A 22,779-nucleotide genomic window follows, 5' to 3' on the forward strand; every position below is an offset into this window, starting at 1 on the left:
GAAACCAGACCTGCCCCACCTACCATGGACATGGAAACCAGACCTGCCCCACCTACCATGGACATGGAAACCAGACCTGCCCCACCTACCATGGACATGGCAACAAGACCTGTCCCACCTACCATGGACATGGCAACAAGACCTGCCCCACCTACCATGGACATGGCAACAAGACCTGCCCCACCTACCATGGACATGGCAACAAGACTTGTCCCACCTGCCATGGCAACACAAACCTCATGCACTATATTCAGCTTCACATGCATGCATCACATGTTAACTGAGCTGTACTCTGCTGTACTCTACTCTGCTGTACTCTACTCTGCTGTACTCTACTCTGCTGTACTCTACTCTGCTGTACTCTGCTGTACTCTACTCTACTCTGCTCTACTCTGCACTCCTCTCCTCTGCTCTGCTCTCCTCTACTCTGCTCGACTCCACTGTTCTGACCAGTCTATAGAAATCTGATTCACTAAATCCAGCTGACTGTCACGTGGTACTAGTACGTTGTGGCTTGAGGCACTCCTTTTGTGATCTAGGTTGTTACACCATGTGTTTAATCCAACTGTGTACAAAATAAGTCACAAGACCAGCTGAATAAACAGGACTTGGAAGTAAAGGCTATTGTCCAGTAAACTGCAGTGTGTTGTTGTAGCTGGTAATACTGTCAACAGTAGCATCCTGTGTCTCCTCTTATCCGCATAGGAAAAACCACGTGTTTGAGTTTGTACTGACTGTCCTGAGTTCCCTTGGAGACGTTTGAGAAGGTGTCCGTGTATGCGTTCTTTGTAGATGAAAATATTCAGGTAAAAATCAATTTTATTTTTGCCTGGTTCATAGTTCTGTGTGTTCTTAAGCAAACTCCTGAGGTTTAGGGGAGTCAGAAGAGTTGGTTCAAGTACATCATATCTGAGACCAGACCAGACAACAAATCTCTCGCCTCTGATCATAACGATGAGGATGCCATATATTGTATTGGGATGTTAGTAGAACTCTAGTTCCAGATGACCTCTCCCTCTAGTTCCAGATGACCTCTCCCTCTAGTTCCAGATGACCTCTCCCTCTAGTCCAGATGACCTCTCCCTCTAGTCCAGATGACCTCTCCCTCTAGTCCAGATGACCTCTCCCTCTAGTTCCAGATGACCTCTCCCTCTAGTTCCAGATGACCTCTCCCTCTAGTTCCAGATGACCTCTCCCTCTAGTCCAGATGACCTCTCCCTCTAGTCCAGATGACCTCTCCCTCTAGTCCAGATGAACTCTCCCTCTAGTCCAGATGACCTCTCCCTCTAGTTCCAGATGACCTCTCCCTCTAGTCCAGATGACCTCTCCTCTAGTCCAGATGACCTCTCCCTCTGTTCCAGATGACCTCTCCCTCTAGTCCAGATGACCTCTCCCTCTAGTCCAGATGACCTCTCCCTCTAGTCCAGATGACCTCTCCCTCTAGTCCAGATGACCTCTCCCTCTAGTTCCAGATGAACTCTCCCTCTAGTCCAGATGACCTCTCCCTCTAGTCCAGATGACCTCTCCCTCTAGTCCAGATTACCTCTCCCTCTAGTCCAGATGACCTCTCCCTCTAGTCCAGATGACCTCTCCCTCTAGTTCCAGATGACCTCTCCCTCTAGTCCAGATGACCTCTCCTCTAGTCCAGATGACCTCTCCCTCTGTTCCAGATGACCTCTCCCTCTAGTCCAGATGACCTCTCCCTCTAGTCCAGATGACCTCTCCCTCTAGTCCAGATGACCTCTCCCTCTAGTCCAGATGACCTCTCCCTCTAGTCCAGATGACCTCTCCCTCTAGTCCAGATGACCTCTCCCTCAGGTGTACCCCATTGTGGGTTTCCCTGACCAGGAGATCTGTGATGCCTCCAGGAAGGCGTCTCAGGAACACCACAGCAGGTTCTCACCACAGCAGGTTCTCACCACAGCAGGTACTCACCACAGCAGGTATTCACCACAGCAGGTACTCACCACAGCAGGTACTCACCACAGCAGGTTCTCACCACAGCAGGTACTCACCACAGCAGGTTCTCACCACAGCAGGTTCTCACCACAGCAGGTACTCACCACAGCAGGTTCTCACCACAGCAGGTACTCACCACAGCAGGTTCTCATCACAGCAGGTTCTCACCACAGCAGGTTCTCACCACAGCAAGTTTCCTGTCACATCCTACAACAGGTGAGCCTTCTCTCAGTCCTGCTAGTGACCTGTCCCAATACACATCCTACAACAGGTGAGCCTTCTCTCAGTCTTGCTAGTGACCTGTCCCAATACACCTCCTACAACAGGTGAGCCTTCTCTCAGTCCTGCTAGTGACCTGTCCCAATACTCATCCTACAACAGGTGAGCCTTCTCTCAGTCCTGCTAGTGACCTGTCCCAATACACATCCTACAACAGGTGAGCCTTCTCTCAGTCTTGCTAGTGACCTGTCCCAATACACATCCTACAACAGGTGAGCCTTCTCTCAGTCCTGCTAGTGACCTGTCCCAATACTCATCCTACAACAGGTGAGCCTTCTCTCAGTCCTGCTAGTGACCTGTCCCAATACACATCCTACAACAGGTGAGCCTTCTCTTAGTCTTGCTAGTGACCTGTCCCAATACACCTCCTACAACAGGTGAGCCTTCTCTCAGTCCTGCTAGTGACCTGTCCCAATACTCATCCTACAACAGGTGAGCCTTCTCTCAGTCCTGCTAGTGACCTGTCCCAATACACATCCTACAACAGGTGAGCCTTCTCTCAGTCTTGCTAGTGACCTGTCCCAATACACCTCCTACAACAGGTGAGCCTTCTCTCAGTCCTGCTAGTGACCTGTCCCAATACTCATCCTACAACAGGTGAGCCTTCTCTCAGTCCTGCTAGTGACCTGTCCCAATACACATCCTACAACAGGTGAGCCTTCTCTCAGTCCTGCTAGTGACCTGTCCCAATACTCCTGAACTGCATCCTTCCTCCTCTGTCAGTTGCATCTTGCAGCAGGTCTGTCTAGGTATCTAGGTCTTCTCGAGAGCTTTCCACACTACTGAGCCCGAACAGAGCCGTGCCAAGCCAAGCTTTACGGAGCTAGACTGCTTACTAATCCACTTTAGCTCAGGATGGTAGCGTAAAGAGTATCTTAGCCCAGGGTCATGTTCTTACACTACTGAACGGATTCCTCGCCCCTGCGATGCCCCACCTGAACACTATCATCTTGTGTCAATACCAGTGGAGGCTGGTGGTAGGAGCTATAGGAGGACAGGCTCATTGTAATGGCTGGACTGGAATAGATGGAACAGAATCTAACATGTTGTTTCCGTATGTTTGATGTGTTTCATACCCGTTCCATTCATTCCATTCCAGCCGTTACAATGAGCCCCTCCTCCTATAGCTCCTCCCACCAGCCTCCACTGGTCAATACTATTAATCTGTATCCTTCCATTCTCGCTTCCTTAAAAATACAATTGCCTTTAACGGCCACTAGAGGTCAGCCCTCTCATACCAGAGCCTTTCTGCATTGAGGTTTGACTACAATATGGACTTCGTAATGCTTAGTTATATCCACTCAAATGTTTCTATTCCTTCACAGCGTCAACCCACTGAATGGGTTCCCGTCACTCCGGTCTTCTAGAATTACAATGGAAAAAAACGAAGACTACTTTGTTTTACGGTCTTGATAATAACCTTTTCTACTCCTAAATATCCCTCCGCCTGTGTTTAAGCAAACAAGTTGAATTGAAAGTATATGCTATACTATAGCAATGATATCCCAAAGTCTATGAAACTGGATAACGGAATGTTTGCATTTGTAATTTTGTACGTGTTCGTCTGTGTAAACTGAGGCCTCTCCAGTTTGCTATCGTACAGATAGAATAATTTGGATATAATGGATATAATCTAGTCAATCTGTTTCTATGTTTTGGATCATCCACTGAACTAGAGGAGAAGGAGACTAGTTGCCGGTGTGGAGTTAGTGTGTGTTTCTAAGTGTAATCAATGAATTGGTTTTATATGATAATCTGAGTATTCTACTACGTCCTCCTCAGTCACAATTTACATGTTGAATTTACAAGAAAAAAAAGTATATAACCTGTATTTTTATAAATGTCTTTGCTATATACGGTAGTGAGGCTATTTACAGTAGAGGCTATATACAGTAGTGAGGCTATATACAGTAGAGAGGCTATATACAGTAGTGAGGCTATATACAGTAGAGAGTCTATATACGGTAGTGAGGCTATTTACAGTAGAGGCTATATACAGTAGTGAGGCTATATACAGTAGAGGCTATATACAGTAGAGAGGCTATATACAGTAGAGAGGTTATATACAGTAGAGGCTATATACGGTAGTGAGGCTATTTACAGTAGAGGCTATATACAGTAGTGAGGCTATATACAGTAGAGAGGCTATATACAGTAGAGAGGTTATATACAGTAGAGAGGCTATATACAGTAGTGAGGTAATATACAGTAGAGGCTATATACGGTAGTGAGGCTATTTACAGTAGCGAGGCTATATACAGTAGTGAGGCTATATACAGTAGAGAGGCTATATACAGTAGTGAGGCTATATACAGTAGTGAGGCTATATACAGTAGTGAGGCTATATACAGTAGAGGGCTATATACAGTAGAGAGGCTATATACAGTAGTGAGGCTATATACAGTAGAGAGGCTATATACAGTAGTGAGGCTATATACAGTAGAGAGGCTATATACAGTAGTGAGGCTATATACAGTAGAGGGTTATATACAGTAGAGAGGCTATATACAGTAGTGAGGCTATATACAGTAGAGAGGCTATATACAGTAGTGAGGCTATGCACAGTAGAGAGGCTATATACAGTAGAGAGGCTATATACAGTAGTGAGGCTATATACAGTAGAGAGGCTATGCACAGTAGAGAGGCTATATACAGTAGTGAGGCTATATACAGTAGTGAGGCTATATACAGTAGTGAGGCTATATACAGTAGAGAGGCTATATACAGCTATATACAGGCTATATACAGTAGAGAGGCTATATACAGTAGAGAGTTTATACACAGTAGAGGCTATATACAGTAGTGAGGCTATATACAGTAGTGAGGCTATATACAGTAGAGAGGCTATATACAGTAGTGAGGCTATATACAGTAGAGAGGCTATATACAGTAGAGAGGCTATATACAGTAGAGAGGTTATATACAGTAGAGGCTATATACGGTAGTGAGGCTATTTACAGTAGCGAGGCTATATACAGTAGTGAGGCTATATACAGTAGAGGGCTATATACAGTAGAGAGGTTATATACAGTAGAGAGGCTATATACAGTAGAGAGGTTATATACAGTAGAGGCTATATACGGTAGTGAGGCTATTTACAGTAGCGAGGCTATATACAGTAGTGAGGCTATATACAGTAGAGGCTATATACAGTAGAGAGGCTATATCAGTAGAGAGTTATATACAGTAGAGGCTATATACGGTAGTGAGGCTATTTACAGTAGCGAGGCTATATACAGTAGTGAGGCTATATACAGTAGAGAGGCTATATACAGTAGAGAGGCTATATACAGTAGTGAGGCTATATACAGTAGCGAGGATATATACAGTAGCGAGGCTACATACAGTAGAGAGGCTATATACAGTAGTGAGGCTATTTACAGTAGTGAGGCTATATACAGTAGAGAAGCTATATACAGTAGTGAGGCTATATACAGTAGAGAGGCTATTTACAGTAGTGAGGCTATATACAGTAGCGAGGCTATATACAGTAGCGAGGCTATATACAGTTGAGGCTATATACAGTAGAGGCTATATACAGTAGAGGCTATATACAGTAGTGAGGCTATATACAGTAGTGAGGCTATATACAGTAGAGAGGCTATATACAGTAGAGAGGCTATATACAGTAGAGAGGCTATATACAGTTGCGAGGCTATATACAGTAGGGAGGCTATATACAGTAGGGAGGCTATATAGAGGCACCGGTTAGTCAGGCTGATTTGAGATAGTATGTACATGTAGATATGGACAAAGTGACTACATTAAATTACCCTGACCCTTTTTTGCACTATTCGTTAGAGCCTGTAAGTAAGCATTTCACTGTAGTCAACACCTGTTGTATTCAGCATTTCACTGTAGTCAACACCTGTTGTATTCAGCATTTCACTGTAGTCAACACCTGTTGTATTCAGCATTTCACTGTAGTTAACACCTGTTGTATTCAGCATTTCACTGTAGTTAGTACACCTGTTGTATTCAGCATTTCACTGTAGTCTACACCTGTTGTATTCTGCGCACGTGACAAATAAACTTTGATTTGATTTAATGTGGAGAAAATGAATTTCTTGTCTAGGCCCGTTATTATAGTACCCAACCAATACTTTATCATGTGCTAGATACACCTGCACAAACACATAATATTGTTCCCACTCGATGTGCGTCATGAGTGTAATGAGCAGATATTTGATTGGCGACAGAGCGGGAGGGAGCTGGGAAGCGCAGCCGAGGATGATGGAGAGAGGGACTACCTACCGGAGGAGTGGCCTTCACGATCCCAGCCCAACATGCGGAGTTTGTTTATAACGTGTGGAACGCGACAATGTGGAGTCATCTCACGTCGCTTCTCTTTCTCAAACCCTGCGGCAGATCGTTTCACCCTGTCACTGTATCAGGAGCCCGTCTACGTTAGATTTGGACTGGAATAACTCATCTTCAGAAATCACTTTCAAGAAATAAAGAGTCTGGTAAGTTGCGGAAAAGTTTACTTTCTGACATTAACTTTGATTTTTGAAACGGCTCTTTCAATTTTGTGAGGCAGACTATGAGGATATTGTTGGCAGGTAAGATCTGTAAACCACATGATTTATGACATTATGCTATACATCTATTCTAGATCAATCAATAGCCTGCCAAAATTATTTTCCTACTTATTTTGCTCTGTTTATAAACGTGTAAACAGCCGAATATATTCTAATTTGTGTGACTGAGATTCAGGGAGAAGCTCAATGTCTACATTGAGACATTTACTCTTTTGATTTTCGAGGAATATCCATTTACAATGGAAGATATTGAAGCTTAAAACACAGTAAGTTTAGAACCAGTAGCATAGAGAATACAGTGAACCACCCTAAAAAAAATCTCTGGTCCTGGCTATGAGTAAGGTGCAGTGATTGTCTATATGACATCCTGTTATGGTAGTTGACTCCTCTGTACAAACTGTTAGTCAGACTGTTGTTTAGTCCTGTGACTGTGGCTACGTTGTGCCTTTCCTCCGTCTGTGACTGTGGCTACGTTGTGCCTTTCCTCAGTCTGTGACTGTGGCTACGCTGTGCCTTTCCTCTGTCTGTGACTGTGGCTAAATTGTGCCTTTCCTCCTCCGTGACTGTGGCTACGTTGTGCCTTTCCTCCGTCTGTGACTGTGGCTACGTTGTGCATTTCCTCAGTCTGTGACTGTGGCTATGTTGTGCATTTCCTCAGTCTGTGACTGTGGCTAAATTGTGCATTTCCTCCGTCTGTGACTGTGTCCTCATTTCCTCCGTCTGTGACTGTGTCTACGTTGTGCCTTTCCTCAGTCTGTGACTGTGGCTACGTTGTGCCTTTCCTCAGTCTGTGACTGTGGCTATTTGTGCCTTTCCTCAGTCTGTGACTGTGTGCCTTTCCTCTGTGACTACATTGTGCCTTTCCTCCGTCTGTGACTGTGGCTACGTTGTGCCTTTCCTCCGGCTGTGACTGTGTCTATGTTGTGCCTTTCCTCTGTCTGTGACTGTGACTACGTTGTGCCTTTCCTCCGTCTGTGACTGTGTCTACGTTGTGCCTTTCCTCTGTCTGTGACTGTCTACGTTGTGCCTTTCCTCCATCTGTGACTGTGGCTACGTTGTGCCTTTCCTCCGTCTGTGACTGTGACTACGTTGTGCCTTTCCTCCATCTGTGACTGTGGCTACGTTGTGCCTTTCCTCCGTCTGTGACTGTGGCTACGTTGTGCCTTTCCTCCGTCTGTGGCTACGTTGTGCCTTTCCTCCGTCTGTGACTGTGTCTACGTTGTGCCTTTCCTCCGTCTGTGACTGTGGCTACGTTGTGCCTTTCCTCAGTCTGTGACTGTGGCTACGCTGTGCCTTTCCTCTGTCTGTGACTGTGGCTAAATTGTGCCTTTCCTCCGTCTGTGACTGTGGCTACGTTGTGCCTTTCCTCCGTCTGTGGCTACGTTGTGCCTTTCCTCAGTCTGTGACTGTGGCTACGCTGTGCCTTTCCTCTGTCTGTGACTGTGGCTAAATTGTGCCTTTCCTCCGTCTGTGGCTGTGGCTACGTTGTGCCTTTCCTCCGTCTGTGACTGTGGCTACGTTGTGCCTTTCCTCCGTCTGTGGCTGTGGCTACGTTGTGCCTTTCCTCCGTCTGTGACTGTGGCTACGTTGTGCCTTTCCTCCGTTTGTGACTGTGGCTACGTTGTGCCTTTCCTCCGTCTGTGGCTACGTTGTGCCTTTCCTCCGTCTGTGACTGTGGCTACGTTGTGCCTTTCCTCCGTCTGTGACTGTGTCTACGTTGTGCCTTTCCTCTGTTTGTGGCTGTGGCTACGTTGTGCCTTTCCTCCGTCTGTGACTGTGGCTACGTTGTGCCTTTCCTCCGTTTGTGACTGTGGCTACGTTGTGCCTTTCCTCCGTCTGTGGCTACGTTGTGCCTTTCCTCCGTCTGTGACTGTGGCTACGTTGTGCCTTTCCTCCGTCTGTGACTGTGGCTACGTTGTGCCTTTCCTCTGTTTGTGACTGTGGCTACGTTGTGCCTTTCCTCCGTCTGTGACTGTGTCTACGTTGTGCCTTTCCTCTGTTTGTGGCTGTGACTACGTTGTGCCTTTCCTCCGTCTGTGACTGTGTCTACGTTGTGCCTTTCCTCTGTTTGTGGCTACGTTGCTTCCCTCTCTTTCCTATGACTGTATCTCTGCATTGTGTCTTTCCTCTTATCTCAGTGCCACTGGAATAATAGTTTGACATAGGCACGGAACCTAACAAGGGAGAAGGGGAAAGATACTTTAACCTACTGAGAGAGAGAGAGAGAGAGAGAGAGAGACAGAGAGAGAGAGAGACAGAGACAGAGACAGAGAGAGAGAGAGAGAGAGAGAGAGAGAGATGAAGAGAGAGAGATGAAGAGAGAGAGAGAGCGCGCGAGAGCGAGAGACAGAGTGAGAGAGCGAGAGAGCGAGAGATCGAGAGACAGAGCGAGAGAGAGAGAGAGAGAGAATGTGCGAGAGAAAGATGAAGAGAGAGCGCGAGAGAGAGCGAGAGACAGAGCGAGAGAGCGAGAGAGCGAGAGACAGAGCGAGAGAGAGAGAGAGAGAATGTGCGAGAGAAAGATGAAGAGAGAGCGCACGAGAGAGAGAGAGAGAGAGAGAGAGAGAGAGAGAGAGAGAGAGAGAGAGCACTAGATGCTTGGAGAGTTTGAGTATGCTGTCGGTGACACATCAAATCAAATCAAAGTTTATTTGTCACGTGCACCGAATACAACAGGTGAAATGCTGAATACAACAGGTGTAGACCTTACAGTGAAATGCTTACTTACAGGCTCTAACCAATAGTGCAAAAAATGTATTAGGGGAACAATAGGTAAGTAAAGAAATAAAACAACAGTAAAAAAGACAGGCTATATACAGTAGCGAGACTATAAAAGTAGAGAGGCTACATACAGACACCGGTTAGTCAGGCTGATTGAGGTAGTACGTACATGAATGTATAGTTAAAGTGATTATGCATATATGATAAACATGTTAAACCTCTGATGTAGAGAGATGCTCACTCTCCACAGTAGAGAACATCTAGCCAGGTACAGAGTCTCTATCTCCTTCACACTCTGCTGTAGAGAGCATCTAGCCAGGTACTTCACTACAGAGTCTCTATCTCCTTCACTCTCTACTGTAGAGAGCATCTAGCCAGGTACTTCACTCTGTACTGTAGAGAACATCTAACCAGGTACTTTACTACAGAGTCTCTATGTACTTCACTCTACTGTAGAGAACATCTAGCCAGGTACTTTACTACAGAGTCTCTATGTACTTCACTCTGTACTGTAGAGAACATCTAACCAGGTACTTCACTACAGAGTCTCTATGTACTTCAAATCAAATCAAATCAAATCAAATTTATTCATATAGCCCTTCGTACATCAGCTGATATCTCAAAGTGCTGTACAGAAACCCAGCCTAAAACCCCAAACAGCAAGCAATGCAGGTGTAGAAGCACTTCACTCTCTACTGTAGAGAACATCTAGCCAGGTACTTCACTACAGTCTCTATCTCCTTCACTCTCTACTGTAGAGAACATCTAGCCATGTACTTTACTACAGAGTCTCTATGTACTTCACTCTCTAGTGTAGAGAACATCTAGCCAGGTACTTCACTGCAGAGTCTCTATGTACTTCACTCTCTACTGTAGACAACATCTAGCCATGTACTTCACCCTTTCAGTGGGTGCTCCAGTGTAGTGTTCACACTTCACAATGCTTATCTGGCTGGTGCCCTGCTCCAACGGTAACTGAGCTGCCTCGGCCACAAGCTAGCAAACAATAGCCGACCTGATATACCCGATGAACATTGATTTATTTTTTATCCTCCCATACTCGAAGTCCTGTTATCTACATATTCCAAGTCATTGTTTGAAATTGAAACGCATTTCTGAGTTGATATTGTTGATATTGAGTATCAATAGAACTGAATGAGAATAGAATGTCTACATTTTTGTGAGAAACAGAATTGCGTCCCTCTGCATATGTCAAAAATGGTACAACAAAATATCTGTTCTCACGCTTACAATCTCTATTCAAGGGTGACATCGTGATGGAATTATCACTATATCTTATTTCCACGAGTGTCTGTTTGACATAAAGAGACAGATGTTTAAAGTACTGTACACTGTCATATATCCATCTGCGGGGATTCATTCCCAGGAGCTAGCTGCACAGCCTTCATGACTGCTTGAACATCGTTTGCAAGCATCTAGTGCTCTCTACAACACATTTTTACCTTTATATAACTAGGCAAGTTTTTTAAGAACAAATTCTTTTTTTCGATGACGGTCTAGGATCAGTGGGTTAACTGCCTGTTCAGGGGCAGAATGACAGATTTGTTCCTTGTCAGCTCGGGGGTTTGAACTTGCAACCTTCCGGTTATTAGTCCAACACTCTAACCACTAGGCTACCCTACTGCCACATCCAACATGTCCCAATATGCTTTGTGTTTACCGTGAACAAGGAGCTACAATAGTCATTTACAACATTAACAATGTCTACACTGTATTTTTGATCAATTTTATGTTATTTTAATGGACAATTTATTTACAAAACATTTGCTTTACTTTCAAAAACAAGGACATTTCAAAGTGACCCCAAACTTTTGAACGGTAGTCTATGTATCATGTACTGTAGTCTATGTATCATGTACTGTAGTCTATGTATCATGTACTGTAGTCTATGTATCATGTACTGTAGTCTATGTATCATGTACTGTAGTCTATGTATCATGTACTGTAGTCTATGTATCATGTACTGTAGTCTATGTATCATGTACTGTAGTCTATGTATCATGTACTGTAGTCTATGTATCATGTACTGTAGTCTATATATCATGTACTGTAGTCTATATCCCATGTACTGTAGTCTATGTATCATGTACTGTAGTCTATATATCATGTACTGTAGTCTATATACCATGTACTGTAGTCTATATATAATGTACTGTAGTCTATACTATATATATATATATTTTTTTATGTATCCTTTATTTAACTAGGCAAGTCGGTTAAGAACAAATTCTTATTTACAATGACGGCCTACCCTGGCAAAACCTGGACGACGCTGGGCCAATCGTGCGCCTCTTGCACTGAGATGTAGTGCCTTAGACCACTGCACCACTCGGGAGCCCTATATTATATACTACTATATTATATCATGTACTATATTATATACTAAATACTATACACTATATATATATACACTATGCTCCTCCATGTCCATGGTGTCATGAACCGGCTCAAAGTTCGTAACAAAAAGGGAGACAACGTGGATATAAGAAATAACTAAATATATTTATTAACTAAAGTAAACTATATACAATGAGCAATGGTGTGTGTAGTCAGTAAGCAGTAGTGTAAGGGAGTGGTTGCGTGCATTAATGTGATAATGAGGAGTGTTGAAAGGTGCCAACGCAAACAAACAAAAACAGACACAAAAATGCCACAACCAAAATCTATCAGTGTGTCTACACACGAAGAGAGTCTCCCCAATGAATGGGGATAGAGGTGCAATTATCTCATTTCGCTGACGACCCTCCCGGCTCTGCCCACCGACATCCTATTAAAGGAAAACAAGAGCAAAGAGAGAGAATTCGGCAGACGGAGTGGGAGGGTCAATACAATGGTCTTCATTCTCTCCCCCTATTTCCTCCTCTTTGTCTCTGACGTGTAGTTTCATCATGATAATAGAGACTACAGCCAGATCTGAGCTAGTCATAGGCAATAACTGCTTGTAGGGGCTCGGGTGTTGTAACGTGAGTTGTAACATATGTACAGTGTTACACCATTCCCTCGTCAACACAAAGACTGAGATATTTAGTCATTTAAAAACTGCCACGTTGAGAGATGATCTGTCCTTATCCAATAAACGATGTTACATGTTACTGAGAGGTCTCCGGTGTATTAGAACCAGAACCCGGTGACCAGAACCTGTTGATGTGTTCTCTTCCTCTCCAGGTCCAGTTAATTGATCCAAAATACCACAATAGTACCTATTTAGTGCACTACTTTTGACTAGAGCCTTATACGACCCTGGTCAAAAGTAGGGCACAATATAGGACACAGCCTGAGGCTGAGCCGAACTTAGAATGGACTTTGAGGGGTCTGAATCTAGAGGCTAGGCTGGAGGTCAGTCTGTCTGTTGGGACACATCCAGTCCTCTATTGCCAGTCAGCGAAGCACACTGGGCGGCAGGTTTTGTTCCTCAAATTAACACAGAGGTCCCATGCACATCTCATGGGACCAGCTCTCTGATCTTACCCTCCCTATATTTCTCCCAGCACTCCATCCCTCCACCCCCCTCCCCATGCCCCAGCTACCTCCCTCTGGCTTGCTGCTACTCCGTCAGGGACTAGGTAGAACTCCGGGTCTGGTTCTCCTCACAACAGGGTAGAGCCCTGGGTCTGGTTCTCCTCACAGCAGACTGACAGATCTGCAGTGGAAAGAGATGGAAGGCTGAGGAAAGAGCGAGAGAAGGATGAGGGGGGAGGGAGAGGGGGACAGAGCGAGAGAGAGAGAGAGAGAGAGAGAGAGATGCAGGGGGAGGGAGAGAAAGATGAGGGAGGGAGGGAGAGGGGGGCAGAAAGAGTGAGAGAGATGAGGGAGGGAGAGAGAGATGAGGGAGGGAGGGAGAGAGGAGGGAGGGAGGAAGAGGAGGAGAGAGCGAGATGAGGGAGGGAGGGAGAGGAGGAGAGAGAGATGAGGGAGGGAGAGGAGGAGAGAGAGAGATGAGGGAGGGAGGGAGGGAGGGAGGAGGGAGAGAGAGAGATGAGGGAGGGAGGGAGAGGAGGAGAGAGAGAGATGAGGGAGGGAGGGAGGGAGGGAGAGGAGAAGAGAGAGAGATGAGGGAGGGAGGGAGGGAGGAAGAGGAGGAGAGAGCGAGATGAAGGGATGAGTATTACATGTTGTATTGTCTTTCTAGTTCAGGACCTACAGTCAGGTATAAATCTAGAACCAGGAACATATTGAATATGTAACATTATCTATAAAACAATCATATTGCCTCTTTTGTCTATAAAACAAATCATATTGCCTCTTTAAACACTGCAAGACCATGGCACTGTGGGTCTGTAGGAAAGACAGAGGGAGATAGATGCTGCTGGGTGGTTTATAGTCAAGACGGGGTCCTGGGTCCTTCTCATTGTTTCAGTATGTGTCAGGTGGGCAGGTATAAACCAGCCCTTATTACTGCTGCCTAAGGATGGCGAGAGAGAGAGATGGGTTGAGAGAGAGTGTGAGAGAGGAGGAGAATGAAAGACAGTGAAAGATAGGGGGGAGGAAGTTAAAAAACAGAGAGACTAGGTTAAACAGAGACTGTAGGTTAAACAGAGACTGTAGGTTAAACAGAGAGACTGTAGGTATCAAGTACCCCTGTTTTCACTTCGATGAGGAAAGCTAGGAAGTGTTTATTTCCTAAACGTCTCAGTTGTATATTTTGATTTAATTGATTTAAAACATGCTATTTCAAATATTTAATTTAACCATTTTTTAACGTCTGTTTCAGTCAGAGATGGTGTACCGTCTGTTTCAGTCAGAGGTGGTGTACCGACTGTTTCAGTCAGAGGTGGTGTACCGACTGTTTCAGAGGTGGTGTACCAGTTTCAGTCAGAGGTGGTGTACCGACTGTTTCAGTCAGAGGTGGTTTCAGTCAGAGGTGGTGTACCGACTGTTTCAGTCAGAGGTGGTGTACCGACTGTTTCAGTCAGAGGTGGTGTACCGACTGTTTCAGTCAGAGGTGGTGTACCGACTGTTTCAGTCAGACTGTTTCAGTCAGAGGTGGTGTACCGACTGTTTCAGTCAGATGTGGTGTACCCCATGTTTCAGTCAGAGGTGGTGTACCGACTGTTTCAGTCAGAGGTGGTGTACCGACTGTTTCAGTCAGAGGTGGTGTACCGACTGTTTCAGTCAGAGGTGGTGTACCGACTGTTTCAGTCAGAGGTGGTGTACCGTCTGTTTCAGTCAGAGGTGGTGTACCGACTGTTTCAGTCAGAGGTGGTGTACCGACTGTTTCAGTCAGAGGTGGTGTGCCGACTGTTTCAGTCAGAGGTGGTGTACCGTCTGTTTCAGTCAGAGGTGGTGTACCGTCTGTTTCAGTCAGAGGTGGTGTACCGACTGTTTCAGTCAGAGGTGGTGTACCGACTGTTTCAGTCAGAGGTGGTGTACCGACTGTTTCAGTCAGAGGTGGTGTACCGTCTGTTTCAGTCAGAGGTGGTGTACCGACTGTTTCAGTCAGAGGTGGTGTACCGACTGTTTCAGTCAGAGGTGGTGGTACCGACTGTTTCAGTCAGAGGTGGTGTTTCAGTCAGAGGTGGTGTACCGACTGTTTCAGTCAGAGGTGGTGTACCGACTGTTTCAGTCAGAGGTGGTGTACCGACTGTTTCAGTCAGAGGTGGTGTACCGACTGTTTCAGTCAGAGGTGGTGTACCGACTGTTTCAGTCAGAGGTGGTGTACCGACTGTTTCAGTCAGAGGTGGTGTACCGACTGTTTCAGTCAGAGGTGGTGTACCGACTGTTTCAGTCAGAGGTGGTGTACCGACTGTTTCAGTCAGAGGTGGTGTGGTGTACCGACTGTTTCAGTCAGAGTCAGTGGTGTACCGACTGTTTCAGTCAGAGGTGGTGTACCGACTGTTTCAGTCAGAGGTGGTGTACCGACTGTTTCAGTCAGAGGTGGTGTACCGTCTGTTTCAGTCAGAGGTGGTGTACCGACTGTTTCAGTCAGAGGTGGTGTACCGACTGTTTCAGTCAGAGGTGGTGTACCGACTGTTTCAGTCAGAGGTGGTGTACCGACTGTTTCAGTCAGAGGTGGTGTACCGACTGTTTCAGTCAGAGGTGGTGTACCAGCTGTCTATAGGTATGACAGAGTTTCTTATGCTCCTGTTTAAATGATTCATTCAAATTAATTGATTGATTATTTTTATTAGTGTAATTGGGAGAACACCCTAATTCAGCTGCATAGCGTGTGTGTGTTTAAGTATCAATCAGATGGAATTTCAGCCCCACACTCCCAGCTGTGTCTGTGACAGCGCGTTGAAGAATAGAGTCCCATGTCCTCCTCCAACTCAGATTGGTTACAGTATACTTTATGTAGAGCGATTAGGTGACTAACATATACATTCCTCCTCGTTTCCCCTCTGGGTTATTAAGGCATGTTTCTATACATCATGTGATTATACAGTTGGGATATAAACCAGACCAGCTGACATGTTAATAATATAATACAAAACCTCACCACCCACTTATACATATGTTGCATCTTAATTTGATCATCATGATGTTTCAGGAAATGAAAACTTCTCAAGTTTGTAATTACCATTTTAAAAATGTATCAAACCCTACAAAATTTTTTTCCATTAATTATATTCCACATCATATTTCACATTACATGCAGAATAATTCTCCTTCTGTGAGAAACTGAGTCAAATTAAGATATCGCATCTGTAGTACTACTCCCTGTATCCTGTTTCCTTAGGGTAGGGCTGGGGCATGGGTACGTTCTGTCCACTGGTTCTCGCTGGACATAAAGAGAGGAAGTGGGACGTTCTCAGGAGTGGTTGTCGTTTGCTGTGTGTGAACAAAGCTTGTATTGGGAAGGTGTAATAACATTAGCAAGTGCATGTTACATGACAGTCCAGTCAAGGCTTTGTGGTTATTGGGATGTTACACGCACTGTTTATTTTGTGTTCCTTCCTTTCCTGCTGTTTCCTGTGTGTGTGTGTGTGTGTGTGTGTGTGTGTGCACGAGAGAGAGAGAGAGAGCGACAGAGAGAGAGAGACCACCCAACCAGAATGTCACTAGTGTCCCCTCTCTCTCTAGACAGTGCAGGAGCAAAGCTGTTGGCCTGTTCCTTCCGATGATACAACAGACGCAATTACAAAAAGTAGCTGGATCCTGTTACGGCATCCTCTCCCGCTGCTCGTCTCACACGGGACACACACTGACTGGAATGTTATGATGCAACTGTTAAAACATAATGAGACGCACCAGCAGCTCACCGGACTTGAGTACTGGCACCTCAAAATGTTCTACTGCTTGAGCTCCTGTTCCTTTGATAGAATATGAGCACAGAAGGATTGAGGAGTTCCTGTACCTAAATATAAACAGTACCTTAACACAAAATGAATCCTGGAACCTGTTTCAGTCCAAGACCAGCACTGATACACATACAGGGTTAGATGGAAAGGTAGGCAGGGATGGATGGTAGGTAGGTATGTAAGGTAGGTAGGTATGTATGTAAGGTAGGTAGGCAGGGATGGAAGGTAGGTAGGCAGGGATGGAAGGTAGGCAGGGATGGAAGGAAGGTAGGGATGGAAGGAAGGTAGGCAGGGATGGACGGTAGGTAGGGATGGAAGGTAGGTAGGCAGGGATGGACGGTAGGTAGGGATGGAGGGTGGGTAGGGATGGAAGGTAGGTAGGGATGGAAGGTAGATAGGCAGGGATGGACGGTAGGTAGGGATGGAAGGTGGGTAGGGATGGAAGGAAGGTAGGCAGGGATGGACGGTAGGTAGGGATGGAAGGAAGGTAGGCAGGGATGGACGGTAGGTAGGGATGGAAGGTGGGTAGGGATGGAAGGTAGGTAGGCAGGGATGGACGGTAGGTAGGGATGGAAGGTGGGTAGGGATGGAAGGTAGGTAGGGATGGAAGGAAGGTAGGCAGGGATGGACGGTAGGTAGGGATGGAAGGTGGGTAGGGATGGAAGGTAGGTAGGCAGGGATGGACGGTAGGGGATGGAAGGTAGGGATGGAAGGTAGGTAGGCAGGGATGGAAGGTAGGTAGGGTAGGCAGGGATGGAAGGTGGGTAGGGATGGAAGGTAGGGAGGCAGGGATGGAAGGTAGGTATGCAGGGATGGAAGGTAGGTATGTATGTAAGGTAGGTAGGCAGGGATGGAAGGTAGGTAGGCAGGGATGGAAGGTAGGTAGGTAGGGATGGAAGGCAGGTAGGGAGGGATGGAAGGTAGGGAGGGATGGAAGGTAGGTAGGGATGGAAGGTAGGTAGGGATGGAAGGTAGGTAGGGATGGAAGGTAGGCAGGGATGGAAGGTAGGTAGGGATGGAAGGTAGGTAGGGATGGAAGGTAGGTAGGGATGGAAGGTAGGTAGGGATGGAAGGTAGGCAGGGATGGAAGGTAGGTAGGGATGGAAGGTAGGAAGGGATGGAAGGTAGGAAGGTAGGTAGGGATGGAAGGTAGGTAGGGATGGAAGGTAGGTAGGGATGGAAGGTAGGCAGGGATGGAAGGTAGGCAGGGATGGAAGGTAGGTAGGCAGGGATGGAAGGTAGGTAGGGATGGAAGGTAGGTAGGGATGGAAGGTAGGTAGGCAGGGAAGGTAGGTAGGTATGGAAGGTAGGTAGGGATGGAAGGTAGGTAGGGATGGAAGGTAGGTAGGTATGGTAGGTAGGCAGGGATGGAAGGTAGGTAGGGATGGAAGGTAGGGAAGGTAGGTAGGCAGGGATGGAAGGTAGGTAGGTAGGGATGGAAGGTGGGTAGGGATGGAAGGTAGGTAGGCAGGGATGGAAGGTAGGTAGGCAGGGATGGAAGGTAGGCAGGGATGGAAGGTAGGTAGGTAGGGATGGAAGGCAGGTAGGCAGGGATGGAAGGTAGGTAGGGATGGAAGGTAGGTAGGGATGGAAGGTAGGTAGGGATGGAAGGTAGGTAGTGATGGAAGGTAGGCAGGGATGGAAGGTAGGTAGGGATGGAAGGTAGGTAGGGATGGAAGGTAGGTAGGGATGGAAGGTAGGCAGGGATGGAAGGTAGGTAGGGATGGAAGGTAGGAAGGGATGGAAGGTAGGAAGGTATGGAAGGTAGGTAGGGTTGGAAGGTAGGTAGGGATGGAAGGTAGGTAGGGATGGAAGGTAGGCAGGGATGGAAGGTAGGCAGGGATGGAAGGTAGGTAGGCAGGGATGGAAGGTAGGTAGGGATGGAAGGTAGGGAAGGTAGGTAGGCAGGGATGGAAGGTAGGTAGGTAGGGATGGAAGGTGGGTAGGGATGGAAGGTAGGTAGGCAGGGATGGAAGGTAGGTAGGCAGGGATGGAAGGTAGGTATGTATGTAAGGTAGGTAGGCAGGGATGGAAGGTAGGTAGGCAGGGATGGAAGGTAGGTAGGTATGTAAGGTAGGTAGGCAGGGATGGAAGGTAGGTAGGGAGGGATGGAAGGTAGGTAGGTAGGGATGGAAGGCAGGTAGGCAGGGATGGAAGGTAGGTAGGGATGGAAGGTAGGTAGGGATGGAAGGTAGGCAGGGATGGAAGGTAGGCAGGGATGGAAGGTAGGTAGGGATGGAAGGTAGGAAGGGATGGAAGGTAGGAAGGTATGGAAGGTAGGTAGGGATGGAAGGTAGGTAGGGATGGAAGGTAGGTAGGGATGGAAGGTAGGCAGGGATGGAAGGTTGGCAGGGATGGAAGGTAGGTAGGGATGGAAGGTAGGAAGGGATGGAAGGTAGATAGGGATGGAAGGTAGGTAGGAATGGAAGGTAGGCAGGGATGGAAGGTAGGTAGGCAGGGATGGAAGGTAGGTAGGGATGGAAGGTAGGTAGGGATGGAAGGTAGGTAGGCAGGGAAGGTAGGTAGGGATGGAAGGTAGGTAGGGATGGAAGGTAGGTAGGTATGGTAGGTAGGCAGGGATGGAAGGTAGGTAGGGATGGAAGGTAGGGACGGTAGGTAGGCAGGGATGGAAGGTAGGTAGGCAGGGATGGAAGGTAGGTAGGCAGGGATGGAAGGTAGGCAGGGATGGAAGGAAGGTAGGCAGGGATGGAAGGAAGGTAGGCAGGGATGGAAGGTAGGCAGGGATGGAAGGTAGGTAGGCAGGGATGGAAGGTAGGTAGGCAGGGATGGAAGGTAGGGATGGAAGGTAGGGATAGAAGGTAGGCAGGGATGGAAGGTAGGCAGGGATGGAAGGTAGGCATGTATGGAAGGTAGGTAGGGATGGAAGATAGGCAGGGATGAAAGGTAGGCAGGGATGGAAGGTAGGTAGGCAGAGATGGAAGGTAGGTAGGCAGGGATGGAAGGTAGGGATGGAAGGTAGGCAGGGATGGAAGGTAGGCATGTATGGAAGGTAGGTAGGTATGGAAGGTAGGTAGGTATGGAAGGTAGGTAGGTATGGAAGGTAGGCAGGGATGAAAGGTAGGCAGGGATGGAAGGTAGGTAGGGATGGAAGGTAGGCAGGGATGGAAGGTAGGCAGGGATGGAAGGTAGGTAGGGATGGAAGGTAGGCAGGGATGGAAGGTAGGCAGGGATAGAAGGTAGGCAGGGATGGAAGGTAGGCAGGGATGGAAGATAGGCAGGGATGAAAGGTAGGCAGGGATGGAAGGTAGGTAGGCAGGGATGGAAGGTAGGTAGGCAGGGATGGAAGGTAGGCAGGGATGGAAGGTAGGCAGGGATGGAAGGTAGGTAGGGATGGAAGGTAGGCAGGGATGGAAGGTAGGTAGGGATGTTAATGTCAATAGAAAAGTTTAAACTCTGATTCCTGCAAAAGACAACGTGTCAAAAGCCCCTCAGAACAGGACATTGTTTTGTGTCTTCATTAGTCTGTGACTTGAAATTACTAGATATAAACAAATTAATGTGTTGATTGAGACTAATATGGTATTGTTTTCACTCCATTTTGAGTGTCACATGGCCTTCATCACCTTTAGTATTTAAACTAACTTAACCTTCACAGCTTTAGTCTAAACTGGGCTGTCGGCAGTGATATCTCTCATAGGTTTTATGTTGTCATTCTCAGCTGAGGTGTTACCCTTCAATTGTGTGTCTGGAACTCTTTGCTCGGGCCTGGTCTGTAATGCCAGGTGACGACAGACACGGATCAGTCTGTCCATGTTGAGGTGATGAATGTGGTCTGGTCTGTAATGCCAGGTGACGACAGACGCGGATCAGTCTGTCCATGTTGAGGTGATGAATGTGGTCTGGTCTGTCTGTTGTTGAGTCCATGTCCAGGTGACGACAGATACGGATCAGTCTGTCCATGTTGAGTCCATGTCCAGGTGACGACAGACACGGATCAGTCTGTCATCTCGTTCACAGACCACGGGTTAGAGCTACTTATTGACTACTTACAGGAGATCTCTCTCTCTCTCTCTAGCCCTTTTTACATAAGCAGATGTCACAAAGTACTTATACAGAAACCCAGCCTAAAACCCCAAACAGAAAAGCAATGCAGAGGCACGGTGGCCAGGAAAAACTCCTTAGAAAGGCCGGAACCTAAGAAGAAACCTAGAGAGGAACCAGGCTTTGAGGGGTGGCCAGTCCTCTTCTGGCTGTGCCGGGTAGAGAGGAACCAGGCTTTGAGGGGTGGACAGTCCTCTTCTGGCTGTGCCGGGTAGAGAGGAACCAGGCTTTGAGGGGTGGCCAGTCCTCTTCTGGCTGTGCCGGGTAGAGAGGAACCAGGCTTTGAGGGGTGGCCAGTCCTCTTCTGGCTGTGCCGGGTAGAGAGGAACCAGGCTTTGAGGGGTGGCCAGTCCTCTTCTGGCTGTGCCGGGTAGAGAGGAACCAGGCTTTGAGGGGTGGCCAGTCCTCTTCTGGCTGTGCCGGGTAGAGAGGAACCAGGCTTTGAGGGGAGGCCAGTCCTCTTCTGGCTGGGCCGGGTAGAGAGGAACCAGGCTTTGAGGGGAGGCCAGTCCTCTTCTGGCTGTGCCGGGTAGAGAGGAACCAGGCTTTGAGGGGAGGCCAGTCCTCTTCTGGCTGGGCCGGGTAGAGATTATAAGAGTACATCGTTTTTCAATATTTTCAAACATTCATAGAAGACCAGCAGGGTCAAATAATAATCACAGTGGTTGTTGAGGGTGCAACAGGTCAGCACCTCAGGAGTAAATGTCAGTTGGCTTTTCAAAGCCGAGCATTCAGTGGTCGAGACAACACAGTAGGTGCGGTAGAGAGAGAGAGGAAGGGAGGGGCGAGAGGGTAGAAAAAAACGGCAGGTCCGGGACAAGGTAGCACATCCGGTGAAGAGGTCAGGCCGCAGGCAAAGAGGTCATAGCCGCAGGCAAAACAGTTGAAACTGGAGCTGCGGCTTGACAAGGTGGACTGGGGACAGCCAGGAGACATCAGGCCAGGTAGTCCTGAGGCATGGTCCTAGGGCTCAGGTATTTTTTTGTTTTGGGGTGTTCAGTGAGAATTGTCTATAATTATCCCCTGCTCAACAGCTGAGTTATAGGGTGAGGGTTTTAGCCTCCAGAAAAAGTCCACAGGTGAAATGCTGTTGGTCTTCATGTTTTGTTGATCAACTGAAAGGAACGTGTTTTACTATCAGGTGTTCTGTTTACTAAAGACCATGGTCCTGGAACACCAGCCAGATCAAATATTATCTTTCATTTGACAGATAACACATTCTTTATCATGGATGGAATGTTATCTGCAGATTTGGGAGCACACACTGTATTCAAATCCACATGTGAAAGTGTTATGTTGTTACTGAAAAATTAAGAAATAAAAAACAGGTTTAGAGACAGAAATTAAGTTTAAAATTGTGAGTTTTATGGAGAGAGTAGCAATCTGGAGAGAGCAGGTGTAAGAGAGTAGCAATCTGGAGAGGGCGGTAATCTGGAGAGGGCGGCAATCTGGAGAGGGCGGCAATCTGGAGAGAGCGGGTATCAATCTGGAGAGGGTATCAATCTGGAGAGGGTATCAATCTGGAGAGAGTATCAATCTGGAGAGGGGAATCAATCTGGAGAGAGTATCAATCTGGAGAGGGTATCAATCTGGAGAGGGTATCAATCTGGAGAGAGTATTAATCTGGAGAGAGTATTAATCTGGAGAGAGTATTAATCTGGAGAGAGCAGGCAATCTGTAGAGGGTATTAATCTGGAGAGAGCGGCAATCTGGAGAGGGCGGCAATCTGGAGAGGGTGGCAATCTGGGGAGAGCGGCAATCTGGAGAGAGTGGCAATCTGGAGAGGGCGGCAATCTGGAGAGGGCGGCAATCTGGAGAGAGTGGCAATCTGGAGATGCCCCAGGACTACCTGACATGATGACTCCTTGCTGTCCCCAGTCCACCTGGCCATGCTGCTGCTCCAGTTTCAACTTCCACCTGACTGTGCTGCTGCTCCAGTTTCAACTGTTCTGCCTTAT

General features: G+C 47.0%; 2 protein-coding genes across 2 annotated transcripts in view; both read left to right on the plus strand.

Moving 5' to 3' along the window:
* Window positions 1–6,488: 6,488 nt before the first annotated feature.
* The window catches only part of LOC112255082 (semaphorin-3D), a 121,760-nt gene continuing 105,469 nt past the window's right edge, over window positions 6,489–22,779 (plus strand). Inside the window, exon 1 of the mRNA XM_042323733.1 lies at window positions 6,489–6,704. The gene's annotated coding sequence lies outside the window, so the exon portion shown is untranslated. The remainder of the gene's footprint in view (window positions 6,705–22,779) is intronic.
* LOC121846741 lies at window positions 14,544–16,962 on the plus strand. The gene is made up of 2 exons (XM_042323732.1): window positions 14,544–14,990; window positions 15,037–16,962. The coding sequence occupies exons 1-2, from the start codon at window positions 14,544–14,546 to the stop codon at window positions 15,577–15,579; spliced, it is 990 nt and encodes a 329-aa protein (XP_042179666.1). The 3' UTR covers window positions 15,580–16,962.

Source organism: Oncorhynchus tshawytscha, linkage group LG07 (genome assembly GCF_018296145.1).
Source record: "Oncorhynchus tshawytscha isolate Ot180627B linkage group LG07, Otsh_v2.0, whole genome shotgun sequence".
Taxonomy (NCBI): Eukaryota; Metazoa; Chordata; class Actinopteri; order Salmoniformes; family Salmonidae; genus Oncorhynchus; species Oncorhynchus tshawytscha.

Coding starts and splice junctions, on each gene's coding strand:
- LOC121846741 (XM_042323732.1), top strand. CDS start 14,544: ATGTTTCAGTCAGAGGTGGTGTACCGACTGTTTCAGTCAGAGGTGGTG. Junction 14,991..15,036: donor ACCGACTGTTTCAGTCAGAG/GTGGTGGTACCG, acceptor TTTCAGTCAGAG/GTGGTGTACCGACTGTTTCA.